We start from the raw sequence: 27,748 nt of genomic DNA on the forward strand, positions 1-27,748 counted from the left end.
GAGAAAGTCCAGCTGCTGCACGGGATTTGTTCGGGACCAGGGATGGGCAGCTCCAGTCCTTAGGGTCTTCACTGGTGTCTCACTTTTACCCAGCCCTGGCTAACACACCGGACTCTAATAATCAACTAATCATGAATAATCAACTAATCATGATCTTCTGTTTAGAATGCAATTAGTTTAATCACCTGTTTTGCTAGGGATGTGGGAAAAGAGTGACATTCCTGTTCTAGACAGATAATCCCACCTGAAAAACCAGGTAGTCAAATATGGCACTTGTAAAGTTTACTATAGGGCAATCCATGGTAAGAGAGTGACATTGAGACTCAGATTTTCACTTTAAAATGTGTCAAACAAAAACCAATGATTGCAAAGTTAAAGGCCCAGTGCAGTCAACAACAACAACAATATATATATATATATATATATATATATATATTACACTATGAGGTTGGAATAATACTGAAATTGTGAAAATTATAATAAAGAGCTGTTTGAAACGACCACCTGAAATTTGAGCCTGTTTTGGTGTGATGGAGTTTTGGCAAGCCTGGTGAATTAGAATAGACCAATAAGAAAGAGAGTTCTAAACCACTCTGCCAATTACAGCTAGTTTTCAGTTTCCCTCTCCCCACTCAGTCCACTCCCAAACAGTCCTAGCAAAAGTCTTGCTTGATAAATTGCTCTTTGCTAAGAAGCTTTTTTTTTTTTTTTTTTTCTTTTTGACCATTTTAATTTAAAACAGTCACAGTAAGGTATGTAATTGTTACCCAGAAATGATTTGATATTGAGATTTAAAAAATGGCTTCATTGGACATATAAACAAACCCTACTTTCCACTGAAAAGTTTACAACACATATACTTGAATAACAGTGCAGATGCATTTTGGTAACAGAATGATGGCACGAACACTCACTGTTACTAAACTTTGCATCTGCATTGTTCTTCAAGTAAAGTTTCTGTACAAATGTTCAGTGAAAATTGTTAAAAGTAGTCCTTGTGCATAGATGTGGTTCGTTTAACTGCAATTATTGATTTTACTTTGAAATAACATTTCAAAGTAAAGAATCTGAGTCTGTCACACTGTTGCCATGGAGTTGCCCTATATCTACAGACGCGAATCGACATTGAGTCCCTCCCCGCAGGCAGGTCTGTGAAATTCCTCCAGTTATGTTAACAGAGGAAATACAGCTTGTTGAAGTTGTGACAGATACACGTTTGACTGTCTTTAGTGCCTTCCAATAACACATGGTAATGTATTACTTTACTTTCGCTTACTATTTTAGAAAGGAGCCTACTTTAGCTAGCTAGTTGGACTGGACAACTATCTGCAGTGACGGGTGAACCAGAATCTGGGTTTACGGGAGACGTTCTCCTCATAGATTCTGGTTCAAGTGGCGGGTAACGTTAACAGTTTGAGAAGGGTCACTCTTTGTTAACTTTGTCGACAACTCTCATTTCTATTTTACCTTAGTGCTAAATATGTTATTTTTGGCTGAAGTGACAAGAATGCTTTTTATTTTAGAAACATGTCGCTACACCCGTGATAACATCTGATAAATATGTGTATGCGACCAATACAATTAGATTTATTGTTGGTGCTTTCAAGACAACTGGTAACTTCAACAAAAAAGTCAAATGTATTACGTCAGTGATCTTTAGTTCGGAAAGTCGTTACTAAAAAAATGCCAGAGTTTCCCGACTTGGAATTCCCGAGTTGGATGACCGTTCAAAATATTTTTCAGTCGGAGCTCGTTTTTCCGACATCCCAGTTGTCTTTAATGTAGTGAAGTCGAGATTTCCGAGTTCCCAGTTGTTCTAAAAGTAGTGGTGTTGGTGATTTTTTTTTTTTTTTCTCCCCCGTGTTGTGAACTGGAAGTTTCACATGCCGTGGGGTCTAGGCCTAATCATTAGTCCGAAAAAAATTATATTGGACAAATTCAGCTAGGTCCCTTTACGTTTTGCAACAAAATCGGCGTAATGAATACGCTTCTGGTTTGATGACCTGTTAAGAGGTCAAATAAGTAAACTTAATATTCAATGATTTTGGCATCTCTGTCTCATAGGGTGTGCTGGGCACTGTGCCAGCCAGGATATTGTTGATTGATTTTCAACAGAAATGGGTTATCACCAAAGTTCACTAAAAAGGTTAGTCTACATCTTTAGAAAATGCAGATCAGAACCACATTTTTCATCCAGTCATTACTTTTATGAGAACCTGCAACACTGATTTACCATTGCATCACAATATTACATTGCAGACCTGTTAGACAATTGCACTACACCACGTTGGAATTGTATAATTTTTCACTATCCATGATGGTTAAACTGAGAAGTGGCCTCAACCAGGAAGTGACTTTCAATTGTCAGTTATCTGACTGGGTAAACTTGAAAAACCTATGACCAGGTCGGATGTGCTGAAACCCCTGACTGACACATGGCCTGATAGGCAGGCCAGCGTTTGTTTGTACACTCCCAAGAACAAAGATTAGATCACATAACAAAACAGGAAGCGGTTTAGTTACCACACATTGATCTAGTTACTTATGTCATAGTGAGAAGTAATTGTCAAATGACAGTATACCCATTCCGTTGATGTATGAATTGGGGTGGTAGGAGGTGGAATAATGCTCCGTTACCACATATTTACACATTTATCCTGTTTCCACAATCCAGTAATTATCTTACAAAAAAGTTTGCTTTGACTTTTTCTCTTGCGAAGGTTGGTTGGCTCCCTCTTGCTATTTTGTTGCACCTCAACATCCAAGCACTTGCTGATTAGGCTTAACCTAGTGAAGTGGTCAAAAGGGGTTGGAGACCATTCATTCAGGTACTCTTCAATAACTTTACCTGTGGTCATAAGCTCCAGTATGACTTTGACCAGAACACCCAGGAGAAGTTGTATTTTTGTAGGGCAAATGGCTCTTGTCATAGTTCAAACAAAGGAAGTAGAGTAGTGAGACTGGCAGCACAGAGTCTGAGTGCTTCAGAGACAGCCCAGTAAGAGTTCTGCTCCGGAGATGAGTCACTTTCATAGGCAGCCTATTTGTAGGCAACCACAATTTTCTGTTGTACTTAGTGCATTGTTGTTGTTTTTTTTACATGAATGAATGTCTGACTTTACACAGTTTTTGCTTCCTATATTGATTTAGTGTTGTCTATTTTAGTATCTCGCTTAATCAAATAATGTCATACATTGAAGGCCCTATGTTGCCTCGCTGAATTTCTTCTGGTTTGGTGCAGCAACTTGGAAGATAAGTTAGCTAACTGTATGCAAAGTAGTACAGCAGATTATTTTCCTAAGTTGACCATTGAAACAAGCCAATAGCATACAGCAACATTTAGCTTAGACTGTTTGAAATTCAATTGTTATGGAAACTGCATAAGGCATATGCTACTCTGTTCTACTTCTCTCATTAGCCTACATTGTAGGTCATAGACTCCTAGCTAAGACGCACGGTCTCTTATTCTATTCAACAGAGGGTGTTGTCATTCATTGCATTGTAAATAGTCTATGTGTTTGAGTTGGTGACGTGTCATCATGCCATGTGGATTGTTATGAGACCACTACATAAGATCTCAAGTCTTCAACCTCCGTGTCAAATATTGTCTGATCCCTGTGGGTCGAGATGCATCCAGGATGATGAGATTCTCGGTCGAGAACATAAACTGAGTAAGTCTATTCATGATAGCCGTGTTGTCACGCGATTAAAAATTATAGGATTACTGGTCCTGTGCAAAAGAAAAGTGTCAACTTCAGAGCTTTTAGAGTGCAATGCACAATAAAAAGTATTTCATATTCAGAATCTCCTGGTTCGGCTTTCAAGGTTTTCTCTTACTTTGAGGTGAGCAGATTTGTCAACAAAATAACTGTCCAAAAATGTTGATGCGGAGCATCAAACATTAAGGTAGTTGGAGCATGAGGAGGAATAGGTAGCACATGTATTCCAGCTGCAGACAGTCTGAAGTGTGTGTATGTCTGAATTGGCGTGCATGTGTGGTGGTGCGCTGTCTGTTCTCTGCCTGCCCTGCAGTGACTCAGCCTGCAGCCTACAAGAGCGGGACAGCCCCTTTAAGGCAGTCTTCCATACCAGTGCACACAGGAGCCCATATAGACCTAACCGCCGTGTGGCTTTACCAGTCAATATTTCCATGCACGGCCCTTCCAGACAGGCCAAAGTACTCCTCCGCCTCTCAACTTGTCGCCGATCATCAATCCATTCACTCGTACGTGCTGTGGTCACAATGTATGCCGTACCAAGAGAACAGTAGTACTGTGGTCTTTTGTGGACGCACAACACAGTCAACCTTGTTGGATTGAGAGTTCAACAGTCTCCTATGTTGATGCATTGCATAATACTGTGCTGTAAGAATTGTAGGATTCTGTACCATTTGAGGCTTTTTCCCCTGTGGACGGGATGCTTAATTCAGAAGAATGCCTCTTTCCTGTTAGCCTCTTTACCCTGAGAAACCAGTAAGAATTGGCCCAGCCTAGTGCTAGCATAATTGTTTCCTTTGAACTACTCTGATAGAGAACATGCTACTTCACACTGATAGGGGGAGGGAACTAAGTTCGAACTTGGTACTTCTGCCATCTGCTCTGTGAATTTACTTCATGGGTTTTTCGAAGATGGACCTAATATCTAGTTACACACTCGGTGCTCCTCTTTGTCCCAATAGTCCGCCTAAATTGGAGCTGTTTGTGAAAACTGTTTGTGGTCACTTCTCTTTAGCACCATTCTTTGATGCGTTCAAAGTAGGTTCTTTCTCCTTGTGAGCTATGAGTTTTGCATCGCTCCTTCTAGGCTTGTTGTACCGTATGTTTTTTTTAAAAGTTGGCTGCGTTATTAGACAACAAGTCATTACATTGTAATAAGAATAAGACCTAGGTTATCACCCCAAAATGAACAACATAAAATGCTATGTGAAGAAACACCATAGTCTGACATGTCACACTCCATCATTCAGAGAGAGGGTTATTTTGAAGGGATCCATTTTACCTTTTCTCTCTCTCTCGCTCAGAGCCTGGGCTTCATCGACTAATTAAAGAGGCGGTTGCTAAGAGATGACAAGCGGTGACATCGCTGCTGAGAGCCTCTGTGCTGCAGCCTGAACCTGCGTCTCTACTCTGGGTCTCTTTTCTCAACCCCTGTCTATACCTGACTACACCTGACCCATGTGAAGGGAGAGGGAGCGAGAGGAGCCACACCACACACACGCCATGGCAGCTTTCACCAGTACCCCCAAAGTGAGATCCAGGAGTGCTCCTCGGCACAGAGACTGGGACCAGAGCCCGGCCGAGTGTGACTGGAAGGACTGTGAGGCTGGAGGCGGTGAGAGATCTACAGGACACAGCACCATGCTGGAGAAGACCCAGGACTTCTTCCAGATCTGTGACATCGAGGACAAAGGCTTCATCACCCACCGGGACATGCAGGTAAGATCATCTACTGTCAATGGGGCTCACTGAGTGTGACCAAACCGTCCCATGGGAGTTATTGACGTTTTTAGGCTGCACCAGCATTATGCATGTTCCCATCCTTAGTACTGTGTATATATTAGTTACCTAGTCATGTATACCCTCGATGTTACTTTTGTCATTATTTCAGAGTAACTCATTTCAAATGGCTGACTTTTGATATTGATTGACAGTGCAAGTTGGTGTAGTTGTTTTTTGAACTGTGTTTTGATCCTTCAGAGCAAGAATCAATCATGAGTTGTGGTGGGTTTGTTGGAGTTGCATTCTGGACCATTTGAGGCTTTTTCCCCCTGTGGACTGGATGCTTAAATCAGAAGAATAATTCATCTTTCCTGTTAGCCTCTTTACCCTTAGAAACCAGTAAGAATTGGCCCAGCCTAGTGCTAGCATAATTGTTTCCTTTGAACTACTCTGATAGAGAATACATGATACTCTGTGGATTACTCTGTGGATGTATCCTAACTTATGCACCAGCTCCCATAGCTCATTGTTGTAATTTAGGCTTTTGTCAGGGCATCTGAATGACTGCTGTTGACAATAGCATACAGTGCCTTGGGTAAAGTATTCAGACCCCTTGACCTTTTTCCAAATGTTGTTCTGTTAGAGCCTTATCCTAAAAAAAAAAAAAAAATATATCCTCAGCAATCTACACACAATACCCCATAATGACAAAGCGAAGACAGGTTTTTAGAAATGTTAGCAAATTCATAAAAATAAAAAAATATACAGAAATAGCTTATTTACATAAGTATTCAGACCTTTTGCTATGAAACTCGAAATTGAGCTCAGGTGCATCCTGTTTCCATTGATCATCCTTGAGATGTTCCTACAACTTGATTGGAGGCCACCTGTGGTAAATTAAATTGATTGGACATGATTTGGAAAGGCACACTGTCTCTAAGGTCCCACAGTTGACAGTGCATGTCACAGCAAAAACCAAGTCATGAGGTTGAAGGAATTGTACGTAGAGCTCAGAGTTGATTGTGTCGAGGCACAGTTTTTGGGAGGGGTACCAACACATTTCTGCAGCATTGACGGTCCCCAAGAATACAGTGCTCTCCATCACTCTCTTCCTAGAGCTGGCCGCCTGCCCAAATCTGGGTAGAAGGGCCTTGGTCAGGGAGGTGACCAGGAACCCAATGGTCACTCTGACAGAGCTCCGGAGTCCCTCTGTGGAGATGGGAGAACCTTCCAGAAGGACAACAATCTCTGCAGCACTCCACAAATCAGGCCTTTTTGGTAGAGTGGCGAGACTCAAATCAAATCAAATTTTATTAGTCACATACACATGGTTAGCAGATGTTAATGCGAGTGTAGCGAAATGCTTGTGCTTCTAGTTCCGACAATGCAGTAATAACAACAAGTAATCTAACCTAACAATTCCACAACTACTACCTTATACACGCAAGTGTAAAGGGATAAAGAATATGTACATAAAGATATATGAATGAGTGATGGTACAGAACGGCATAGGCAAGATGCAGTACATGGTATAGAGTACGGTATATACCTATGAGATGAGTACTGTAGGGTATGTAAACATAAAGTGGCATAGTATAAAGTGGCTAGTGGTCCATGTATTACAAGATGCAGTAGATGATATAGAGTACAGTATATACATATACATAAGAGATGTGTAATGTAGGGTATGTAAACATTATATTAGGTGGCATTGTTTAAAGTGGCTGGTGGTACGTTTTTACATAATTTCCATCAATTCCCATTTTTAAAGTGGCTGGAGTTGAGTCAGTATGTTGGCAGCGGCCGCTAAATGTTAGTGGTGGCTGTTTAACAGTCTGATGGCCTTGAGATAGAAGCTGTTTTTCAGTCTCTCGGTCCCTGCATTGATGCACCTGTACTGACCTCGCCTTCTGGATGATAGCGGGGTGAACAGGCAGTGGCTTGGGTGGTTGTTGTCCTTGATGATCTTTATGGCCTTCCTGTGACATCGGGTGGTGTAGGTGTCCTGGAGGGCAGGTAGTTTGCCCCGGGTGATGCGTTCTGCAGACCTCACTACCCTCTGGAGAGCCTTACGGTTGTGGGCGGAGCAGTTGCCGTACCAGGCGGTGATACAGCCCGACAGGATGCTCTCGATTGTGCATCTGTAGAAGTTTGTGAGTGCTTTTGGTGACAAGCCGAATTTCTTCAGCCTCCTGAGGTTGAAGAGGCGCTGCTGCGCCTTCTTCACAACGCTGTCTGTGTGGGTGGACCAATTCAGTTTGTCCGTGATGTGTACACCGAGGAACTTAAAACTTTCCACCTTCTCCATTACTGACCCGTCGATGTGGATAGGGGGGTGCTCCCTCTGCTGTTTCCTGAAGTCCACAATCATCTCCTTTGTTTTGTTGACGTTGAGTGTGAGGTTATTTTCCTGACACCACACTCCGAGGGCCCTCACCTCCTCCCTGTAGGCCGTCTCGTCGTTGTTGGTAATCAAGCCTACCACTGTAGTGTCGTCCGCAAACTTGATGATTGAGTTGGAGGCGTGCATGGCCACGCAGTCGTGGGTGAACAGGGAGTACAGGAGAGGGCTCAGAACGCACCCTTGTGGGGCCCCAGTGTTGAGGATCAGCGGGGTGGAGATGTTGTTACCTACCCTCACCACCTGGGGGCGGCCCGTCAGGAAGTCCAGGACCCAGTTGCACAGGGCGGGGTCGAGACCCAGGGTCTCGAGCTTGATGACGAGTTTGGAGGGTACTATGGTGTTAAATGCTGAGCTGTAGTCGATGAACAGCATTCTCACATAGGTATTCCTCTTGTCCAGATGGGTTAGGGCAGTGTGCAGTGTGGTTGCGATTACGTCGTCTGTGGACCTATTGGGTCGGTAAGCAAATTGGAGTGGGTCTAGGGTGTCCGGTAGGGTGGAGGTGATATGGTCCTTGACTAGTCTCTCAAAGCACTTCATGATGACGGAAGTGAGTGCTACGGGGCGGTAGTCGTTTAGCTCAGTTACCTTAGCTTTCTTGGGAACAGGAACAATGGTGGCCCTCTTGATGCATGTGGGAACAGCAGACTGGGATAAGGATTGATTGAATATGTCCGTAAACACACCAGCCAGCTGGTCTGCGCATGCTCTGAGGACGCGGCTGGGAATGCCGTCTGGGCCTGCAGCCTTGCGAGGGTTAACACGTTTAAATGTTTTACTCACCTCGGCTGCAGTGAAGGAGAGCCCGCAGGTTTTGGTAGCGGGCCGTGTCAGTGGCACTGTATTGTCCTCAAAGCGGGCAAAAAAGATATTTAGCCTGTCTGGGAGCAAGACATCCTGGTCCGCGACGGGGCTGGTTTTCTTTTTGTAATCCGTGATAGACTGTAGACCCTGCCACATACCTCTTGTGTCTGAGCTGTTGAATTGCGATTCTATTTTGTCTCTGTACTGGGACTTTGCCTGTTTGATAGCCTTGCGGAGAGAATAGCTACACTGTGTGTATTCGGTCATGTTTCCGGTCACCTTGCCCTGGTTAAAAGCAGTGGTTCGAGCTTTCAGTTTCACGCGAATGCTGCCGTCAATCCACGGTTTCTGGTTTGGGAATGTTTTAATCGTTGCTGTGGGTACGACATCGTCAATGCACTTCCTAATGAACTCGCTCACCGAATCAGCATATTCTTCAATGTTGTTGTTGGACGCAATGCGGAACATATTCCAATCCGCGTGATCGAAGCAGTCTTGAAGCGTGGAATCAGATTGGTCGGACCAGCGTTGAACAGACCTGAGTGCGGGGGCTTGTTGTTTTAATTTCTGTTTGTAGGCTGGAATCAACAAAATGGAGTCGTGGTCAGCTTTTCCGAAAGGGGGGCGGGGGAGGGCCTTATATGCGTCGCGGAAGTTAGTATAACAGTGATCCAGAGTTTTGCCAGCCCTGGTAGGACAATCGATGTGCTGATAGAATTTAGGGAGTTTTGTTTTTAGATTAGCCTTGTTAAAATCCCCAGCTACGATGAATGCAGCCTCAGGGTGTGTGGTTTCCAGTTTACAGAGAGTCAGATAGAGTTCGTTCAGGGCCATCGATGTGTCTGCTTGGGGGGGAATATATACGGCTGTGATTATGACCGAAGAGAATTCCCTTGGTAGATAATGCGGTCGACATTTGATTGTGAGGAGTTCTAGATCAGGTGAACAGAATGACTTGAGTTCCTGAGTGTTGTTATGATGATCACACCACGTCTCGTTAATCATGAGGCATACCCCCCCGCCCCTCTTCTTACCAGAAAGATGTTTGTTTCTGTCTGCGCGATGCGTGAAGAAACCAGCTGGCTGCACCGACTCCGTTAGCGTCTTTTGAGTTAGCCATGTTTCCGTGAAGCAGAGCACGTTGCAATCCCTGATGTCTCTCTGGAATGTTACCCGTGCTCGGATTTCATCGACCTTATTGTCAAGAGACTGGACATTGGCGAGTAGTATGCTAGGGAGTGGAGCGCGATGTGCCCGTCTCCGAAGCCTGACCAGGAGACCGCTACGTTTGCCCCTTTTACGGCGTCGCGTAGGCTCCCCGGCTGGGATCAGGTCCATTGTATTGGGTGGAAGGCAAAACACTGGATCCGTTTCGGGAAAGTCATATTCCTGGTAGGAACGGTGGTTAGTTGACGTTACTCGTATATTCAGTAGTTCCTCCCGACTGTATGTAATGAAATCTAAGATCACCTGGGGTACCAATGTAAGAAATAACACATAAAAAAACAAAATAATGCATATTTTCCAAGGAACGCGAAGCGAGGCTGCCATCTCGCTCGGCGCCGGAAGTTGAACCCAATCCTCAGTGAAAGGCGCATGACAGCCCACTTTGAGTTTGCCAAAAGGCACCTAAAGACTCTCAAACCATGAGAAACAAGATTCTCTGGTCTGATGAAACCAAGATTGAACTCTTTGGCCTGAATGCCAAGCGTCACGTCTGGAGGAAACCTGATACCATCCTTACGGTGGTGGCAGCATCATGCTGTGGGGATGTTTTTCAGTGGCAGGGCCTGGGAGACATGATCGAGGGAAAGATGAAGGAGCAAAGTACAGAGATCCTTGAAAACCTGCTCCAGAGCTCTCAGGACCTCAGACTGGGGCGAAGGTTCACCTTCCAACATAACGACCGTAAGCACACAGCCAAGACAACGCAGGAGTGGCTTAGGGACAAGTCTCTGAATGTCCTTGAGTGGCCCAGCCAGTGCTCGGACTTGACCACATTCAAACATCTCTGGAGAGACCTGAAAATAGCTGTGCAGCGACACTCCCCATCCAACCTGACAGAGCTTGAGCGTATCTGCAGAGAAGAATGCAAGAAACTCCCCAAATACAGGTGTGCCAAGCTTGTAACGTCATACCCAATGAGACTCGAGGCTGTAATCGCTGCCAAAGGTGATTCAACAAAGTACTGAGTAAAGGGTCTGAATACTATATACTATATTTTTTTAAATGATAAATTACCAAAAATGTCAACCTGTTTTTGCTTTGTTAATATGGGTTATTGTATGTAGATTGATACATTATAGCCTTATTCTAATATTGATTTATAACAAAATGTGGAAAAAGGGAAGGAGTCTGAATATTTTCAGAAGGCACTGTACATTAGGCTAAATAATGCCAAACCTAACAACTGCAACAAATCCTTCGTAGACCCTTTGTTAGATTTGGAGACAACAATCTGGTCATTTCACAGGGCTGCATGTGGAGGACAGGGGCTGCGTTTGCTCCATAGAATTAAATGGGACACTTTTATGTCTCTGTGGCGTGCTCATTAGAGATGATTCTGAGGATGTAGCCTGTATCTGTCTTATTCAGGAGAGCATGTGAAAGAGTGAGAGGAACCCACAACACATACGGGCAGCAAAGAGCCACACAGAGCCGTGCTTTGTCATACAGCAACTTCATTTGCGTGACTGTGCAAATCCAAACACTTCTTACATATTCATCGATGGGCAGAGTATTCCTTTGATCGAGCACTTGTGAGCCCACGCCATGACGAGAGTCTCAATAGAATAGATCCCTTTGATCCAATGTTTATGGAAATATACAAAAAGATTCCCTATACCCGCTCCCCGTGTTCATTTATGAGTTGTGAAAGTAATGAAATCAGCCCCCCAAAATGTTTTGTAATAACGTCAGTGCATAACTGTGTGCACTCCTGTATAATACATTACAATTTTCTGCGTGAATATGTGTTATGCAACTGAAATGCATTTCTGCTGGTCTATCCTTATACGACCCGAGTGGAAATGTATTTCTCTGCCATATGCAAGTTGGATTTAGATTTAGTCGGGTATTTACTATGCCTGATTAGGCGTACCTTGTTTATCCATAAGGGCAAAGTGGACAAAGTAATTTGGCTAAGTTATGAACACATCAATTTTTATTTACATTTTTTTACATTTCATGAATGTTTTCTAGCGACTGCCAACATTACCCTGTATGTGCGCGTGTCGTTTTCTGCTGATTGCACAAACAGCCTTACAATGTTTCTCACACCGTGACCAAGAGGGTGGCAGTGGTGTCTCCGGCTGTGATCTGTCTGCTGACATAAGGGATGTGTTCAGCCCAGATAAGAGAGTTTAACAAGGAGTTCCTACCACAAATTTCACAAGTGGTTTCGGTGTAAACATAGACATGCCCAGCTCACAGAGGTGAGGCGGAGCTTTGGCTTTTCTGCATCGTTGTGGTCTTTACTGCTTATTTTCAGGGTTTCAGAGTCTGTTTGTTTTCACACACTGCTTGGCCTTGGCGTGTAAATGGCGGTTTGGGCGTATGTTGACTGACTGTTTTTGACTTTGTGCAGAAATGTTAATTTCTATAATGTTTTGAGTTCAATCTGAACGGATGAATGTCTCAAGTTTATTAATATAAACGTTTTATGGAGCAGCCTGTCCTAGTTAACGGTTCCTTTTTGTCATGAACTTGCGTTACGTCGCTTGTGTGAATGCAAATGATACACCATCCTACACTTTATGAACAGGAAGAACATCTGCTCTCCTGTACTTGGGTACATGACCGTCTCTTCTGATGATACTGTTGAGTGCGTTCCCAGGTGTTTGTGCTTGGCTGGCAGCTGTTGTTCCGCACTGTATTGTTGGCACAGGAGGCTTCTGAGGGATAATGGCTCGTAATAATGTCTGGAACTGCGTGAAACGCATGGAAACTGTGTTTTTTGAGTTTGATACAATTCTATTTATTCCGTTACTATGAGCATGTTCTCCCCCAATTACGGTGTCTGTTTAACGTAAAGACTCTTGAGTCCTTCAGGTCCCCAGTTGTGTCCATGGCACCTGATTTGTGTTTTGTGTCCTGCTCCGCAGAGGCTCCATGGACAGCTGCCCCTCAGTGCAGAGGAGCTGGAGAATGTCTTTGACACCCTGGATTCTGACGGCAACGGATACCTCACCCTGCAGGAGTTCTCCTCAGGGTTCAGTACGTTGACTATGTCCTCTTCTCACCTTCTGCTGTCCTATGCATGTTGTTTTGAAAAAGTGATGTAGTTTGATTTGACGCATCTTCCCTTTCCACATAATAACATTAACTGTGCTAGTGCAAGCAGATTATGCAGCTCTGAGTAGGTATAGATGTATAGAAAGAGAGGGAGTGAAGGGTATTATAAATCATCTCCTGGACTCTATTTCTCCAGGTGAGTTCCTGTTTGGCCGAAGGATCTCTGTAACAGAAGGGATGGGAGAGGCCAGCCCCATTGCCAAGGAAACCAACAAGGGCCCCCCAGACTCCCTTTACCAGACCCAGTGGGAGGAGAGGCTGATGGGCAGCGAGGACGAGGAAGAGAGGCACTTCTGCATGCTCATGGAGAGCTTGGGCGCCAGCAACGTCTTTGAGGAGTGAGTGTTTGTTTTTGTCTGTGACGTCCATACTATGTGAATCTTTGTCCCAATCCTCAATAATGCCCTCAAATGACCAGTCTTTTCCTTTAGAAGGATTAGATTGATTGAAGTAAGCTGTGCAAAACAAAATGCGCTAAGTTGCCGCTCCATAGTAGTGCTAGCCATTCATCCAGACATTGGTGGGTGTTGGTACCAGTGCTTTTGGCCTTTTGAACTCCAGGCATTCAGAGGAGAGAAACGAGAGAGCCGGGCCTCATTTAATGCATGACTAGACTCACCTTCAGCAAACAAATGTGGCTCAATAATAGTAAACGGTAGTAGGTGAGGATGTCAACTTGATAAGTACATCCTATTGACTGTCTGCAAACCTGGGTTAGAACCAGAAAGGAATACTGACAATTTACATCAGATCAATTTGCTTCAACCTCCGGTGTGTTTTCCTGAAGTTGACACGGCATGTAACTCTACTGTGAGGATTGGAAAGTTTCCATATTTGTTTAGGAGTCTTCCAGAGGCCTGCTAGTCTTATCAATCAGTTCAAATTTCAATGAACAGAGATCCATCAAACATGCATTGCATGAGATGATTTTCTCAGATCATTTTCTCAATTGGTCTTTCCACATATGGCCCTGCCAAAAAATTACATAAATGTATTCCAGTCGTTATCTGAACACTGACGTGAAGACCATGGCACAGACAAAGATTGCGTTTAAACTGTCGTATCAAAATAGCACTATTTTCAACTAACTAAGATCATCTTGACCAAATGTCAATTTTGCATAAATATGTCAGCACGGCTGCAGGCAGCCCACAGCTACCCACTGCCTGCCTGCCTGCCTACATTGTTCACATTGACCTAAAAGTATAATTCGACTTAAAAGTACTTTTTTTTCCCCACACCAAGAAGTACCTCAGTACAGTTGTTCTACACAGAAACCTGAGTACAGACTGTATTCCAGGTCTTGTCATTCAGACTAATCTTTGTTCTGACCCCCTTCCCATCAGCCCTGGTGAGGTGCGTAGTCTGTGGGCCCAGCTGAGAAGAGATGAGCCGCATCTCCTGTCCAACTTTGAGGAGTTCCTGGCCAGGGTCACCTTCCAGATCAAAGAGGCCAACCAGGAGAAGAGGGAGATGGAGAGCGCCCTTAAAAGGTAGAAATATCACCATTCATCAGGTATTGGTAGAATTTGGGCAATTAGTAGCTCACTGTAGCTTGGTCCCAGATCTGTTTGTGCTGTCTTGCCAACTCCAAAAGTCATTGGCTAGACAACACAAACAGATCTGGGACCAGGCTAGCTCAATGTTCTTTTACAGATAACCTCTGCCCTAGTAACGAAGGGCAAAGTAGCTTACTGTATGTGCTTGCTACAATATGAATGTCATTTAAACCTTTTTTGCATTAGTGCATCTATAGAATGATCGTCCCCAGTTATCTGTTTTTTCTGTGTTTTTTCCCTTAAAAAAATGTTTTACTAAAAGTATAGCTTTTTCTGACTGACAGATTTGTAGTCCTTAGTTAAGCCTGCTAAATTCCACACATTAAGAGCTAGTGCTGCCTTGGGAGGGGAGAAAGTGTTAAAGTTTTACAGTGTGGGAGAAACAAACTTTTACTCCACCGTTGGGATGTGGCTAACCTCCCAGCTCCAAAGCAATATTAAGTGCTTGTGAATGTGCTCCCAAATCTCTCACTTTCTCCAAATTGTGACGGACAATGTTCATGGCAATTTTACGCAAAGGAGTACTACTTGACAATCTCCACCTACTTGTTTATTATGTCATGTTTCAACTGAGCACAGCTTAGCTTTTGTACCATAGTGGTGCATTATCACACAGTTTCCCATAGCTGAAAAGCAACCCTCAAACTGTTATTTGTTGCTGTGCCTGTTCAGAATGCGTCGTGCTAGCTTACAGTTGATTTGAAATGGCAGACTGAAAGCTTAACTAAACATAAAGCTTAACTAAACATTTGATAACACTTGAGTGGCCCATTTTCTTATGTGATGCCAAAGCTCATGGAAAATGCTTTATTAGCATTAACAAGACCCCCACCCCCAAAAAAATAAAAAAATAATTCTACATCCGAACAGAAAAGCAGCAACACATGACGACGAGATCCAGCGCTTATATGAAGAAATGGAGCAGCAAATCAAAAATGAGAAGGACAGGATCCTCCTGCAGGTAAAGGAAGAGATCTCCCACTGCATACGCCTTGTTAGTAACCTCAGTTTTCGGGAAGATCCTCTTGCTCTCTCGTTCTCCCTCCCGCTCTCTCTCTCTCTCCCCCTGCAGGACTCTGAACGCTTCCTGTCTAGGAGCCAGGACTTAGAGCATCAGCTCTCCAGTAAGGAGCGGGAGCTGGAGCAGATCTTCCAGAAACAGAGGCGGGTGAGTCAGGACACGAATGATGAGTCCTTGATGATCACAGGCATCACACTGATGGGTAGATTTGCACTGTACAGAACTTATTATTTTTGATCAAATCTAATTTTGGTGACCGAATTGTCACTAGTTATTATTAGACTCTAAGAGCTGTTGCTGAGTGTCTGTCTGCAGCATATTCTTTAATGGAAACTAAGAGATGATCATGTCTAACCGTGACACACTCACAAACAGAACTCCACTGAAGCTTTTAAGACTAATTTGTCCATTGGAAATTAGTCTCATTTTTAAAAAATTTGGGAGGTGGAGATTAGCTTTAATATTGCAGATTGTGGCTTCCATCAATGTAATTGTCTGCATCATTTCCAAAATGTATTATTTTCCCCTACCTCCCCTAACTGGAGTAAACTAATGGGCAACAATTAGTCTTACCAGTACTTCTTCATTTGCTCTACAAAGGGGAATAAGGCATTAGTTCCTACTGTACCCAAGGCACCAAGGCTTTCTCTCAGAGGTACCTGAGTGCCTCTAATTATTATGTCTGTAATTCACATTCCATGTTCCTCTCTGCCGACCATGAAAATAGAATGGCAGAACATTGACTTTAATGGGAATGTCTGTTCTAGAGATTATATTTCAATGCTGCCAACACAGTCTCTGTAAAGGAGGCATCCAGACCTTATGCTGGCTAGCCTTATATATTGTTTTAGATCCCCTGTTGGAGCACTTTGGCTTATATATGTAGAACAGTGATAGTAGTGTTTGAGGCAGACAGCAGCCTTATGTGTGTCCTCACACAGCCCCTGGATTTAATGGGTGTATGTGTGGGTCAGACCAGGCCGGGAGATATCACTCGTTTCATATTTTCCATTCATCAATGCACGGTGTATTGTAGCAATCACACAATAGACACTGATTGCTAAGGACGATCAGACTATGATTGTTACTGCATAGTAGTGTCTGGGAAATTGTGTTTTTAAAGCTGTATATGATCAGATGAAAGTGCATTTCGTAGGGCGTCTGCTTTTGGCCGTAGTGTTTTTGTGTGTTGTCCCCTCTGCCCGTCTCCTCTGTGTGACCGTGGCCCCTCTCCCCTGTGTCCCCCAGTTGGAGTGTCAGTGTCGGGAGCTGCACAGTGAGCAGCACGTGACCAAGGTGGAGAATGTGAAGCTGAAGCAGACCAATGAGGATCTGGCCCAAGAGCTGGAGCACACCAGTCAGGAGCTGACCCTGGCACAGGAGCAGCTGGGCCTCCTGCAGGAGCAGTCGTCACGCCTGCACAAGGAGAGGGAGAGGTAAGTCTGCTTGTTTGTGGCTGGTTGGCTAGCTGACTGTCTGGGATCCTGATTGGGTCTCCTTGTGAGTCCACAGTACACGAATATGTGGATTTGTTTTCCAACACAGGGAAATGTACCAGGTCACAGAGGGATTGCAGAGAGAGCGAGCAAGCCTGCTGAAACAACTTGACCTGCTGAGGCAAGAGTGGAGACGGACAGACACACACTAGGAGAGAGGCAATGGGTTATATTAGTCCAGGGGCCACTGTTCTCCAAGTGTACAATAGTGTACAATGTTATTTTCACTACAAACCAAGGCCACGCATCCATCGAGCAGATAGCAAAGCATATAGCATTGACCTCAGGCAAACTCCTTGAAGCGCTTTCTCACTTGTTCTTAGAAAATGTTTATATTTTTTGCAATGAACCCATTTCTTGTTATATTGTCTCCAGGGAAATGAACAAACACTTACGAGATGAACGAGATATGTCCTCGTATCAAGTAAGTATTCGCATGCATTTTTCATTGTCCATTTGTGAAATCCCATGTCTGTCTGCTCTGTTTGATAGAGCCTATCCTAAAAACATTTTTTTATCAAATCCAATTGCAATCAAACTGTAGATTTAAATTTTTTTTGCAGAAACTGAGGAATACTGTTGAAAATCCTGCTTGGAACCCGAGGCCTGGATCAAATACTCTGAATCCCTTTGACAAAAAGGCCTTTAAATGGTACACCGTTTGCTCTGAAATGCTTTTAATACAAATTGAGTGAATACTGTCTGATTCAGTCGTGGAGGCCTTCATTTACATTTACATTTACATTTGAGTCATTTAGCAGACGCTCTTATCCAGAGCGACTTACAGTAGAGTGCATACATTTTATTACATTTTTACATACTGAGACAAGGATATCCCTACCGGCCAAACCCTCCCTAACCCGGACGACGCTATGCCAATTGTGCGTCGCCCCACGGACCTCCCGGTCGCGGCCGGCTGCGACAGAGCCTGGGCGCGAACCCAGAGACTCTGGTGGCACAGCTAGCACTGCGATGCAGTGCCCTAGACCACTGCGCCACCCGGGAGGTGTGGCGCAACATGACAATATTACACTTTTAATAACCTTACAATACACAAAAAACATAGTACAATCTGTACATGTTCATACACAGCAAAGCTTCAAATAACTAATGCACACATACACTGATATGATTGGTTGAAAAAAGGGTAATTGAATGACACCTCCATCTTTTACTTGTGACAGGAGCAGAGAACATGCAGCAGCTTTTACTTTTACCTTCATTTATACTAATGTTCAATTCACCTACAATACACACGTCAGTATGACTGACTGTAGCTTGAGTAGTTATTCATGGTGAATGATTAATATTTTCTAAGTAGATGGCATTACACAAAGTAGAACAAAGCACATGACACAGAATTCAAATGTAGGACAGAAAGCTGTTTAATAGGGCTGCAGTTGTAACTCTGTGCAGAACATGTCCGTACTGTATTTACATTGTTCTGAATATGCAAATGCTTATATAAATATGCGAGTCAATTCACATTCTACAGCCATACCGTTATGTTCCAACAAAAAAAAAGCACTTGTCAGCCAATTCACATTTGTCCCTCCAATTACCATCTCATCCCTGTCTCTCCAGTGAGGAAGAGGTAGGGCTCCCCCACTCTAAGAAGAGCCCGGGGGGAGTGAATGGCTACAGCCTGGAGGATGTGGTAGCCTCCAAACCCCCCCACAGACCCCTACAGAGGATCATCTCCATAGAGGAGGACCACCTACCCCAGCTCTTGCAGGACGACTACCATGCCCAGCTCTGTGAGTGGAGCGAGGAGGCAGAGGAAGACGGGGAGGAGGAAGAACACATAGAGCTGCAGATGAACTCAATATATCCTCCAAGTTCTCTTCCGACTAGGGAGCAGCAGCCAGCTGACACCAGAGAGTCAGAGACGCCTACATCCCCCAGGGGCCAGCCTGTCGGCAAGGAGACCGTAGTGAACGTAAGACTTGTGTGCTCAGAGACGAGGTTGATTGGTCATAATGTGGACAGGCTTTGTTTTGTCTCTGATCAATAGAGAATGAGAAGGTGTCAGTTGGCCTAGTAACCTTCCCTTTAAAAGAACCTTGCCGTCCTCTTCAGTCCTTCAGGGTTGTTTATAGGTCAGTGTTTTTGTTGGTTCTCCTGACCCGTATAGAGAGGGGTGAAGGTAGATGTACAGCACAATGTGTTCTCAAAGTCCTGTTTCTCTGAGCAGACCTGAGATAGGAGAACAGCGGTCACAGGGTTGGGTTTTTCACTTAGTGACTTGACCCCACAGTTACCCTGTCAACAGGCTTAGCTATTTGTGTTGAATGAATGTTTCAGGAGGTTTTTATGATTTAATGTCATCTAGGAACTTACTTAGGTGACTTAAATGACTTAGGTGACTTAAATCAGAGAAATATTATCTTGTCCATCCTGCATCAACAGGCATAGACTACAGTGTGAAAATGATAACGGTGCATTTGGAAAGTATTCAGACCCCTTGACTTTTTCCACATTTTGTTCAGTTACAGCTTTATTCTAAAATTGATTAATTGTTTTCCCCCCTCAATCTACACACACTACCCCATAATGACAAAGCAAAAACAGGTTTTTAGAAATTTTTGCTAAACTTAAATCACATTTACATAAATATTCAGACCCTTTACTCAGTACTTTGTCGAAGCACAATTGGCAGCGATTACAGCCTAGTCTTCTTGACGCTACAAACTTGGCACAACTGTATTTGGGGAGTTTCTCCCCTTCTCTGCAGATCCTCAAGCTCCCGAAGCCACTGCTGCGTTGTCTTGGTTGTGTGCTTAAGGTCATTGTTCTGTTGGAAGGTGAACCTTTGGCCCAGTCTGAGATCCTGAGTGCTCTGGAGCAGGTTTTCATCAAGGTTCTCTCTGTACTTTGCTCCGTTCATCTTTCCCTCGATCCTGACTGGTCTCCCAGTCCCTGCCGCTGAAAAACCTTACCACAGCATGATGCTGCCACCATGCTTCACCTTAGGGATGGTGCCAGGCTTCTTCCAGATGTGACGCTTGGCATTCAGACCAAAGAGTTCAATCGTGGTTTCATCAGACCAGAGAATTTAGTTTCTCATGGTCTGAGAGTCCTTTAGGTACCTTTTGGCAAACTCCAAGTGGGCTGTCATGTGCCTTTTACTGAGGAATGGCTTCCGTCTGGTCACTCTACCATAAAGGCCTGATTGGTGGAGTGCTGCAGAGATGGTTGTGCTTCAGGAAGGTTCTCCCATCTCCACAGAGGAACTCTGGAGCTCTGTCAGTGACCATCGGGTTCTTGGTCACCTCCCTGACCTAGCCCCCCCCCCCCCTGTTGCAAAGTTTAGCCGGGTGGCCAGCTCTAGGAAGAGTCTTGGTGGTTCCAAACTTCCATTTAAGAATGTGTTCAATGCTGCAGATGTTTTTTTTTATACCCTTCCCCAGATCTGTGCCTCGACACAATCCTGTCTCGGAGCTCTACGGACAATTCCTTCGAACTCATGGCTTTGTTTTTGCTCTGACATGCACTGTCAACTGTGGGACCTTATAGAGACAGGTATGTGCCTTTCCAAATCATGTCAAATCAATTGAATTGACCACAGGTGGACTCCAATCAAGTTGTAGAAACATCTCAAGGATGATCAATGGAAACAGGATCCACCGGAGCTCAATTTTCAGTCTCATAGCAAAGGATCTGAATACTTATGTAAATAAGATGTTTCTGTTTTACATTTTTTATAAATTTGCTAAAATTTCTAATAACCTGTTTTTGCTTTATCGTTATGGGGTATTATGTGTAGATTGAGGAAAAACATGAATTGAATACATTTTAGAATAAGGCTAACGTATATGCCTGAATAATTTACGAATGCACTGTATTTCAAGAACTTTACAACTTGATGTTTTTATAGGATAGTAGTTGTGTTGTGGACTTAGAATTAGGGGCTATATGATGTATTCAAAATATGCTAAAATATGTTGCTCAATGCTCAAATATTTGGTGCATCAGCTAGGGCCATGTCATCGTTTTAGTATACCCTCTCCCAGCATATATCGATTTGGATAGCCGCAATCTGAAATATCTTGCTTATCACTTGAGGAAAAGTTAACTTAAGCACAAAAAGGAGTATGGCAACATGTAATGAAACTTATAGAATTACCTCTTCCCTCTGCTTTATCTCTCTGTGTTGTTTCCAGGAGGGTGCAGCGCCACCCCCGGACCGCCTGTTTAAGATCGTGCTGGTAGGGAACTCTAGCGTGGGGAAGACCTCACTCCTCATGAGGTTCTGTGACGACTGCTTCTACCCAGGCACCTCTGCCACCGTGGGTGAGTAGTGGCTGGCCTCTCCAGGGTTCCTTTTCTACAGCAGAGCAGGGTTTTCATTAGGCACCAATGGAACAAAGTGGACGGAAACCCAGGAGGAACTACCTGGACTTAAGAATAAGAATCTCTAGTTTTATGTTGCAAACTGTTTTGATACGGTGTGTCCTAATCAACATGACCCAGGGCAGAGCTGAGCCCACAGACATGTGGCTGGCTGACCTCACCCTCCCTCTCACACCTCACACTGGCTTTACTCATTAAGCTCTTTTAAATGCCGATTGCTTACACTGTGGAGGTCCGACTGTTGTGTTGATCTTGCACTACATAGGCAACAGCCTAAGCAGATAAACCATATTGTGGTACTGTTGTCTTGACTGACCTGCATTCACACAGACCATAACTGGATACTTCCAATTGGGCTTTCTGTTGTACAGTAGATTGTTACACACCCAAACCTAGTTTGTTCCTTGACTGACTGCGAGCATACTGAATTATTCTGAATCCTAGTACGAACAGCTCCAGAACTCTAATCTCCTCTCTATTAGACCCTGTTTGGAAGCACACAAAAATTATTTGATTCTGAAAATAGTCATTTTTAGGAGAGTCAGATGGATTTTGAATTGTATGGTCCCTCTAGAACTCTAGGGCAATATACTCTCATTGACGCAATTGTGATGCAATCATTCACAAAAAAACATGTTTCTCCTTTTCTATTTGAGGGGACAAATATTGTTGATTGCAACCATCGATGGGAGTAACATTTCAAAAACTCAGAAGGACATATCCTTTTGAAGTTCCTTGTTCTACCAAATTTGCCCGGAAATCAATTGTTGGTTCCTTTCATCATGTTTAACCTTTTCTATCTTGCTACAAACCCAGCACTTCTAAAAAATAATACTGACAGAAAATTACAAGAAAAAATATAATTGGAAGGCAAAATCTAGTAAATTACTTAGGTGACTTAAATCAGAGGAATATTATCTTGTCCATCCTGCATCAACAGGCATAGACTACAGTGTGAAAACGATAACGGTGGACAACAGCAAGGTGGCGCTGCAGATGTGGGATACAGCAGGACAGGAGAGGTGGGAGCTTGACCATATTAAGTGAATTTACACACATTCCACATTTTACCTCAGCAGCTTTTGTTTTGCTACATGCAGTTATGCTGTATGGCACGTTGCTAATGTCAGTGAAGTGAAATATTACTGCAGTGCTTAAATGTCTTTTTCCCCCTTTTTTATTTTACAGTATTTTCTAATGAGACCATGTTGCACATGACACTTGAAAATAGTATCTAATGAGACAACATTTTTAGTATAAGATCAAATTCCGTACTTATTTTATTGTGCTTGAGGATAATGTACAAATGGGGGAGTTCTCAGTTTTCCTTCTCCACCCCTTCAGGTATCGCAGCATCACCAAGCAGTTCTTCCGCAAAGCTGACGGTGTGGTAGTCATGTATGACATCACTGATGAGCAGAGCTTCACTGCGGTGAGACAGTGGCTGACCAGTGTACAGGTAAGACGAGCCCAGACACTTCACTGCTCACCTCTGAAATAGCAGGCCTACACATACAAGCTCAGAGAAATGTAGATAATACGGAGAGCCTCCTCCTGCTCAATAGCACATTCAATGTAGGCTTACAGAACATTTTATATACAATATCAGATCAAATGCGCTAATTATTGTAATTCTTACTGGATATTTGTAAAGCGGCACGATAAGTTACCATTCATTATCGTTACGGATTGTGTGTTATGTACTACTGTTATGCAACATGTAGTGAATATAGATTTGTCCGTGACCTTGCTCAGTGTAACACTGTTGTTAAAAACCTGCAACGCTGAATGCTGCCCACCCACTGGGTATCTGAAAGAGACTGCTGAGGTTCTAGCCCTAATGGAGTGCATCAGTGCCCAACATCTCTCTTCACAGGAGGGGGCCGGCGAGGATATTCCCATCATGCTGCTGGGAAACAAAACGGACAAGGAGAGCGAGCGGGAGGTTCAGACGAGAGTAGGCGAGAAATTGGCCAAGGTCTGTCTATCAGCAATTCCCTGGGTGTTGTCTTCAACCCGCAGGCTTCTCAGTGCCCACAGCCACAAAGTAGTAGGCCATCATCTCATTGAATAAGTAAAAGCAACAAATATATATTTTTTTTTAACGAGATGTGTGTGTGTGGGCCTTAAAGGTCTAGGAGTTGTTTTTCGACTTCTATCATCCCTCTATAATTTTGTATATTCAATTTTCTTTCCCATTTGGGTCTGTAGTTTCTACGGTGATAGATAATTGCTAGGGGCCTTAGATCAGTCGAGCTGCTCTTATTTTTCATTTTGCTCAATGGCCATTAGTCCAGACAATGATTACCTTTAATGTTACTAAACAGGCCTCAGTAGGAGGCTGTGTGGAAGAGGAGAGCGTGATCAACCTACTACAGCCAGTTCCAATCAGAGCACTGTACTGTACATCCCATTGACTGCCCTGTTTTTCATCTGCTAATGACAGTCATCCAATCTCCTTTGCAGGACTGCCAGTTGATTTTCTATGAGTGCAGTGCTTGCTCTGGACAAAACGTTGTAGACTCTCTGGTACATTTGGCAAGGTGAGTTAAGCGCTGTGTGGGATTCTGCCCAGCGTTTTAACAGGACATAAGTCTTACTACTTCCACATTTACTATTGTCTTAACACGACTGTTTGTCATTTCGATTTTGGCCATTAGCAAGGCTATACGAAGGGAAAATATGCTTAATACTGTCAGGCCAAAAATGTAATAACTGTCTGCTTGGGCTACATCCAAGCTAGGCTTTATGTGGTTTGCAGTGAAATCGGACAACTCACTTTTAGGCCAAATGTGTCAGTGGGTCTGGAAGTACAAAAAAACTCTTTGTTGATATTAACAAGTACAGGGAAAGAAAGGAAAACAATGACCAATCTTATCATTCCTAAATATACACTTAACACACATAATAAACAACTTTATCCTAGCAGTTAATTCTCCCAACTTCAATAATAGTATCGGAATCTAATATTGTGTAATTTCTTTAGTGAAGTCTATTGCAATGTAGTTTGTTGGGTTCTCACTCAATAATAAACAATTAACCTACAGTATGTGACGTTGGCTCATTTCTGAGTAAAATCTCTTCTGTGTCCCCTAGAATTCTGAAAGAGCAGGAGGACAGAGAGAAAGAGAAGACGGTCCAACTGGTAAACAGCTCTTCACATAAGAAGAGGTCCTGCTGCTAGCAACAAGAATGCTACTAGCTAGCTTCTATCTTCTCAACACACAAGGTGAAGGTGAACTCACCTAGTTAAATATACAGTATATTCTGACTAGAGTTCCTTAAGAACTTAAAGATCTACAGCACAATACCTCTCACTGTCACCCAGTCCACCTACGGTGTGAACACCTGTTTCTTGAATCTGTGTTTTTTTTTTTTTTTAAACACCTCTTTGAGGGGGAAAAAATAATAATAAAAATGTCTTAGAATTTCACACGATGAAAGGGCCAGGGTAGGTGCTGACACTGCCATACATGGATAATGACATTTTTTAAAAGACAGTCTTGCACTACAATAATAAAATATTGATTTTCCTAATGACAACTTATTTTTAATACATTTATTTTCAACTAGCTAAGTCAAAACCAGTAACTATACTACTTTTCTATTTAATTCAGTACAGTTTCCACTGTCTGAAAAATGTACTGAAAAAATAAAAGTAAACCTTGTTAATAGTTGGGTTAGGTTTCGTGAAATCTGAATTTCATTCAGGACCAATTTAACATTTTCCAATAGTAGAGAAGGGTTATAACATTTGTCAGATTTGGACTTTATCTCAGATCAATTTGATGAATAGATTAACTTATCCCTCAAATGTAATAAGGTTTACTGTGTTGTATATGTAATGTTGGGATGATTTACCAGAAGTCAACTACAGATGTGGGATCCTAATTTGACCAGTATTGTCACAGCAAAATAATCCTGCAGCAACAGGATTTGAATGTTTAGTCCATTAACTTTTCTGCCGATGTAATGTTGCTAGATCATGATTAGGCTACATGAAAAGTGCAATACTGTTAATATAATGTGTTAGTGTGAGTTTTTAGTGAATCTGTCAATTCTGGGGCACAGAAATTCTCAGCAACAGCAGTGATCAAGTGAAGATCCTACATCTTTATGTGTCTAGAAAGTCTAATTGGCAGCTTCTCCTTTTACACAAATGTTTGTTTTACACTTTGCATTGACAGTGAAAGGTAGTAAACCTCTGACATACTATACCTCTCTCAAAGCGTTTGCATATTAACCGTCACCACTGTTTGGCTTTTTTATGTAATTGGCACAGTGTTATTTCTATGAAGGCGTTTTGTACTGTAGTTGTTTGCTTAATTTTGCCAAGAGATTTGTCTTCTCTTAGAAGTATTTGTTTGTGGGCGCACTAAAACGTTTCTCCTAATAATTCCATAAAAATGTATATTGTGCCAAGTATCCTTGAACAAATGTTCCATTTTAAATCTAACACATTGCAATGTATGCCATCACTGCACCTGGAAAGATCCTCAGATACGTATGAGACATTGGAGGTATTAGATACGTGCTGTATGTGTATGTTCTGTGATGTTGAAGGATACTGAGAAATCGTCATTTGGAGCCCTACGGTATAGAGAGTATTCCTTGTGTATTTGACAGTGTGCCATAGCACCATGACTACTCTAAATGAACCAATTCAGTTGCACAATAATGTATGTGAAAATGTAAATATGAAAAATGTTGTATGGTTTCTCTGAATAATAAACAGATATTGTATATTTCAGTGATCTTTTAAATTAAATAATCTAACCAATTAAAACACCACTTCCTTGAAGTAGGAAAGTGGATGCAATTGTGAAACTTGAATTTCAGATGCCACCTAGTGGACAATGTTGAGCAATAACTTTTATTTAACTGTTACATGACAGGAGGTAAAATTAACAATACAATACAAAGCTTGAATATAACTATTTTTCAACTCAATTGTCATACCAAATTAACACATAGCACAATTTCAGTAGCTGACATGAAATAGTGGCAACCATGTTGTTTTAGTACTTGGTGTAAATAACCAACTGAATGCCATGAGTGGTAAACTGGAATAACACTAGTGTTAGAGCTGCTAAAGGCCAAACCTTAAATTACTGACTTAATTCCAAAGACAACAGTTTTGTATGCATGCTACTGAAAGTGATTCAATGGATTCTATTAAACTAACTACTTTTGCTTTTGATCCAGTATCAACTTGTTTATCTACAGGTTTAGTTTATTATTCATCTACTGTATGTATAGCACAGCATCTACAATAGAATACTATACAAATCTATGCTCTCACAAGTATGCGCTCAACATGAAACTGAAAATAGTCAGACCCTTTACTGAATAGATTGTACATCCATCAACTGTGACTCACTCATTACTAGCCACTGGTCTATTCATACATGGCATGTCCTACATCTTCTGAACAGTCATAAGTGCTGTGCTGATGAGCTTCACAGAAAGGCATGGGAGAGCGAGCGGACTGGGAGTGAGGATCTTGGCTGCGTAAAGGAAGGATGGTGTAAACGCACGTGTCAAACTCATTCCACGGAGGGCCGAACGTCTGCAGGTTTTTGCCCCACCTTTTCTATTTTAGTGATGAATTAAGGTCACTAGTTAGTAAGGAACTCCCCTCTCCTGGTTGTCTAGGTCTTAATTGAACGGAAAAACCTGTAGACACTCGGCCCTCTGTGGAATGAGTTTGACAACTCTGGTGTAACAGTACTACACAACTGTGAGGGGAGGTCACAGTTGGACTGGAGGACACCTCCAGTTGTTGCCTTGGCGATGACCTTAGTAAGAGCACAGGTTAAGGGAAGGAGCTGCTGTCAACTGACCCGCTGAACAGAGGCCAGAATGAACACTGCTACTGATCTAAGGACGGGACTAACTGATGATTTCTGCTAGGCTCTGTGGCCAGGCCAGTTGCAGACCCGAGATCAGTGGAGCCAGAGAAAAAAATGGTAACGATGTGAGGCCCCGCCCACTGAATGCTGCAGCGCACTCACCACTTCCTGGGAGCGATCTCAATTGCATCATATTCGTGTCCTCTCTCCTCGTCTGCATCTCAAAACCCAGTGGAGATGGTCAGAGGGGTGGGACCTCTGGCTTTCTCATCCAATGGGTTTTGAGAAGAAGGTGAGGCAAGAAGACATGAGAATTATGGAATTAAGATCTTCCCCTGGTGTGGTTTCAGTGTGTCCACATCAACTACAATTATCAATTACAGAACTTAAGAGATCATGGTTATTGTTGAAAATCGTGATTACCTAATTATCTATAGTATGAGAAATATAGCACTATAGAATAGAGTTAGGGAGGATTGGAGAAATGTAGGCTTTGTAGCCAGGAGCTTTTGCAGGCATCTAGACAAG

General features: G+C 42.9%; 1 protein-coding gene across 3 annotated transcripts; it reads left to right on the top strand.

Moving 5' to 3' along the window:
- Positions 1-1,069: 1,069 nt before the first annotated feature.
- On the top strand, positions 1,070-26,113 carry cracr2aa (calcium release activated channel regulator 2Aa). 3 transcript variants are annotated; one of them, XM_055939757.1, is made up of 19 exons: positions 1,076-1,249; positions 2,065-2,146; positions 5,021-5,435; positions 12,750-12,861; positions 13,076-13,277; positions 14,286-14,432; positions 15,369-15,459; positions 15,571-15,666; positions 16,768-16,955; positions 17,065-17,136; positions 17,391-17,439; positions 17,579-17,667; positions 18,600-18,954; positions 21,179-21,308; positions 22,309-22,390; positions 22,713-22,827; positions 23,245-23,346; positions 23,835-23,911; positions 24,465-26,113. In XM_055939757.1, exons 3-19 carry the CDS (start codon positions 5,220-5,222, stop codon positions 24,550-24,552), a joined length of 2,211 nt encoding a protein of 736 aa, XP_055795732.1. In that variant the 5' UTR covers positions 1,076-1,249; positions 2,065-2,146; positions 5,021-5,219; the 3' UTR covers positions 24,553-26,113. The 3 variants fall into 3 exon arrangements, with proteins under 3 accessions (XP_055795733.1, XP_055795732.1, XP_055795731.1); XM_055939756.1 differs by lacking the exon at positions 2,065-2,146; XM_055939758.1 differs by lacking the exons at positions 2,065-2,146; positions 23,835-23,911 and having other exon boundaries at positions 1,070-1,249.
- Positions 26,114-27,748: the final 1,635 nt, after the last annotated feature.

The sequence above is a fragment of the Salvelinus fontinalis genome, chromosome 12 (assembly GCF_029448725.1).
Source record: "Salvelinus fontinalis isolate EN_2023a chromosome 12, ASM2944872v1, whole genome shotgun sequence".
Lineage (NCBI taxonomy): Eukaryota > Metazoa > Chordata > Actinopteri > Salmoniformes > Salmonidae > Salvelinus > Salvelinus fontinalis.

What these genes read in the sequence shown, in the direction of transcription:
- cracr2aa (XM_055939757.1), top strand. Translation starts at nt 5,220, where the DNA reads ATGGCAGCTTTCACCAGTACCCCCAAAGTGAGATCCAGGAGTGCTCCT. An exon ending in TCACCCACCGGGACATGCAG is followed by an intron (nt 5,436 to 12,749) that starts GTAAGATCATCT and finishes CCTGCTCCGCAG; the next exon opens with AGGCTCCATGGACAGCTGCC. An exon ending in GCAAGGAGACCGTAGTGAAC is followed by an intron (nt 18,955 to 21,178) that starts GTAAGACTTGTG and finishes TGTTGTTTCCAG; the next exon opens with GAGGGTGCAGCGCCACCCCC.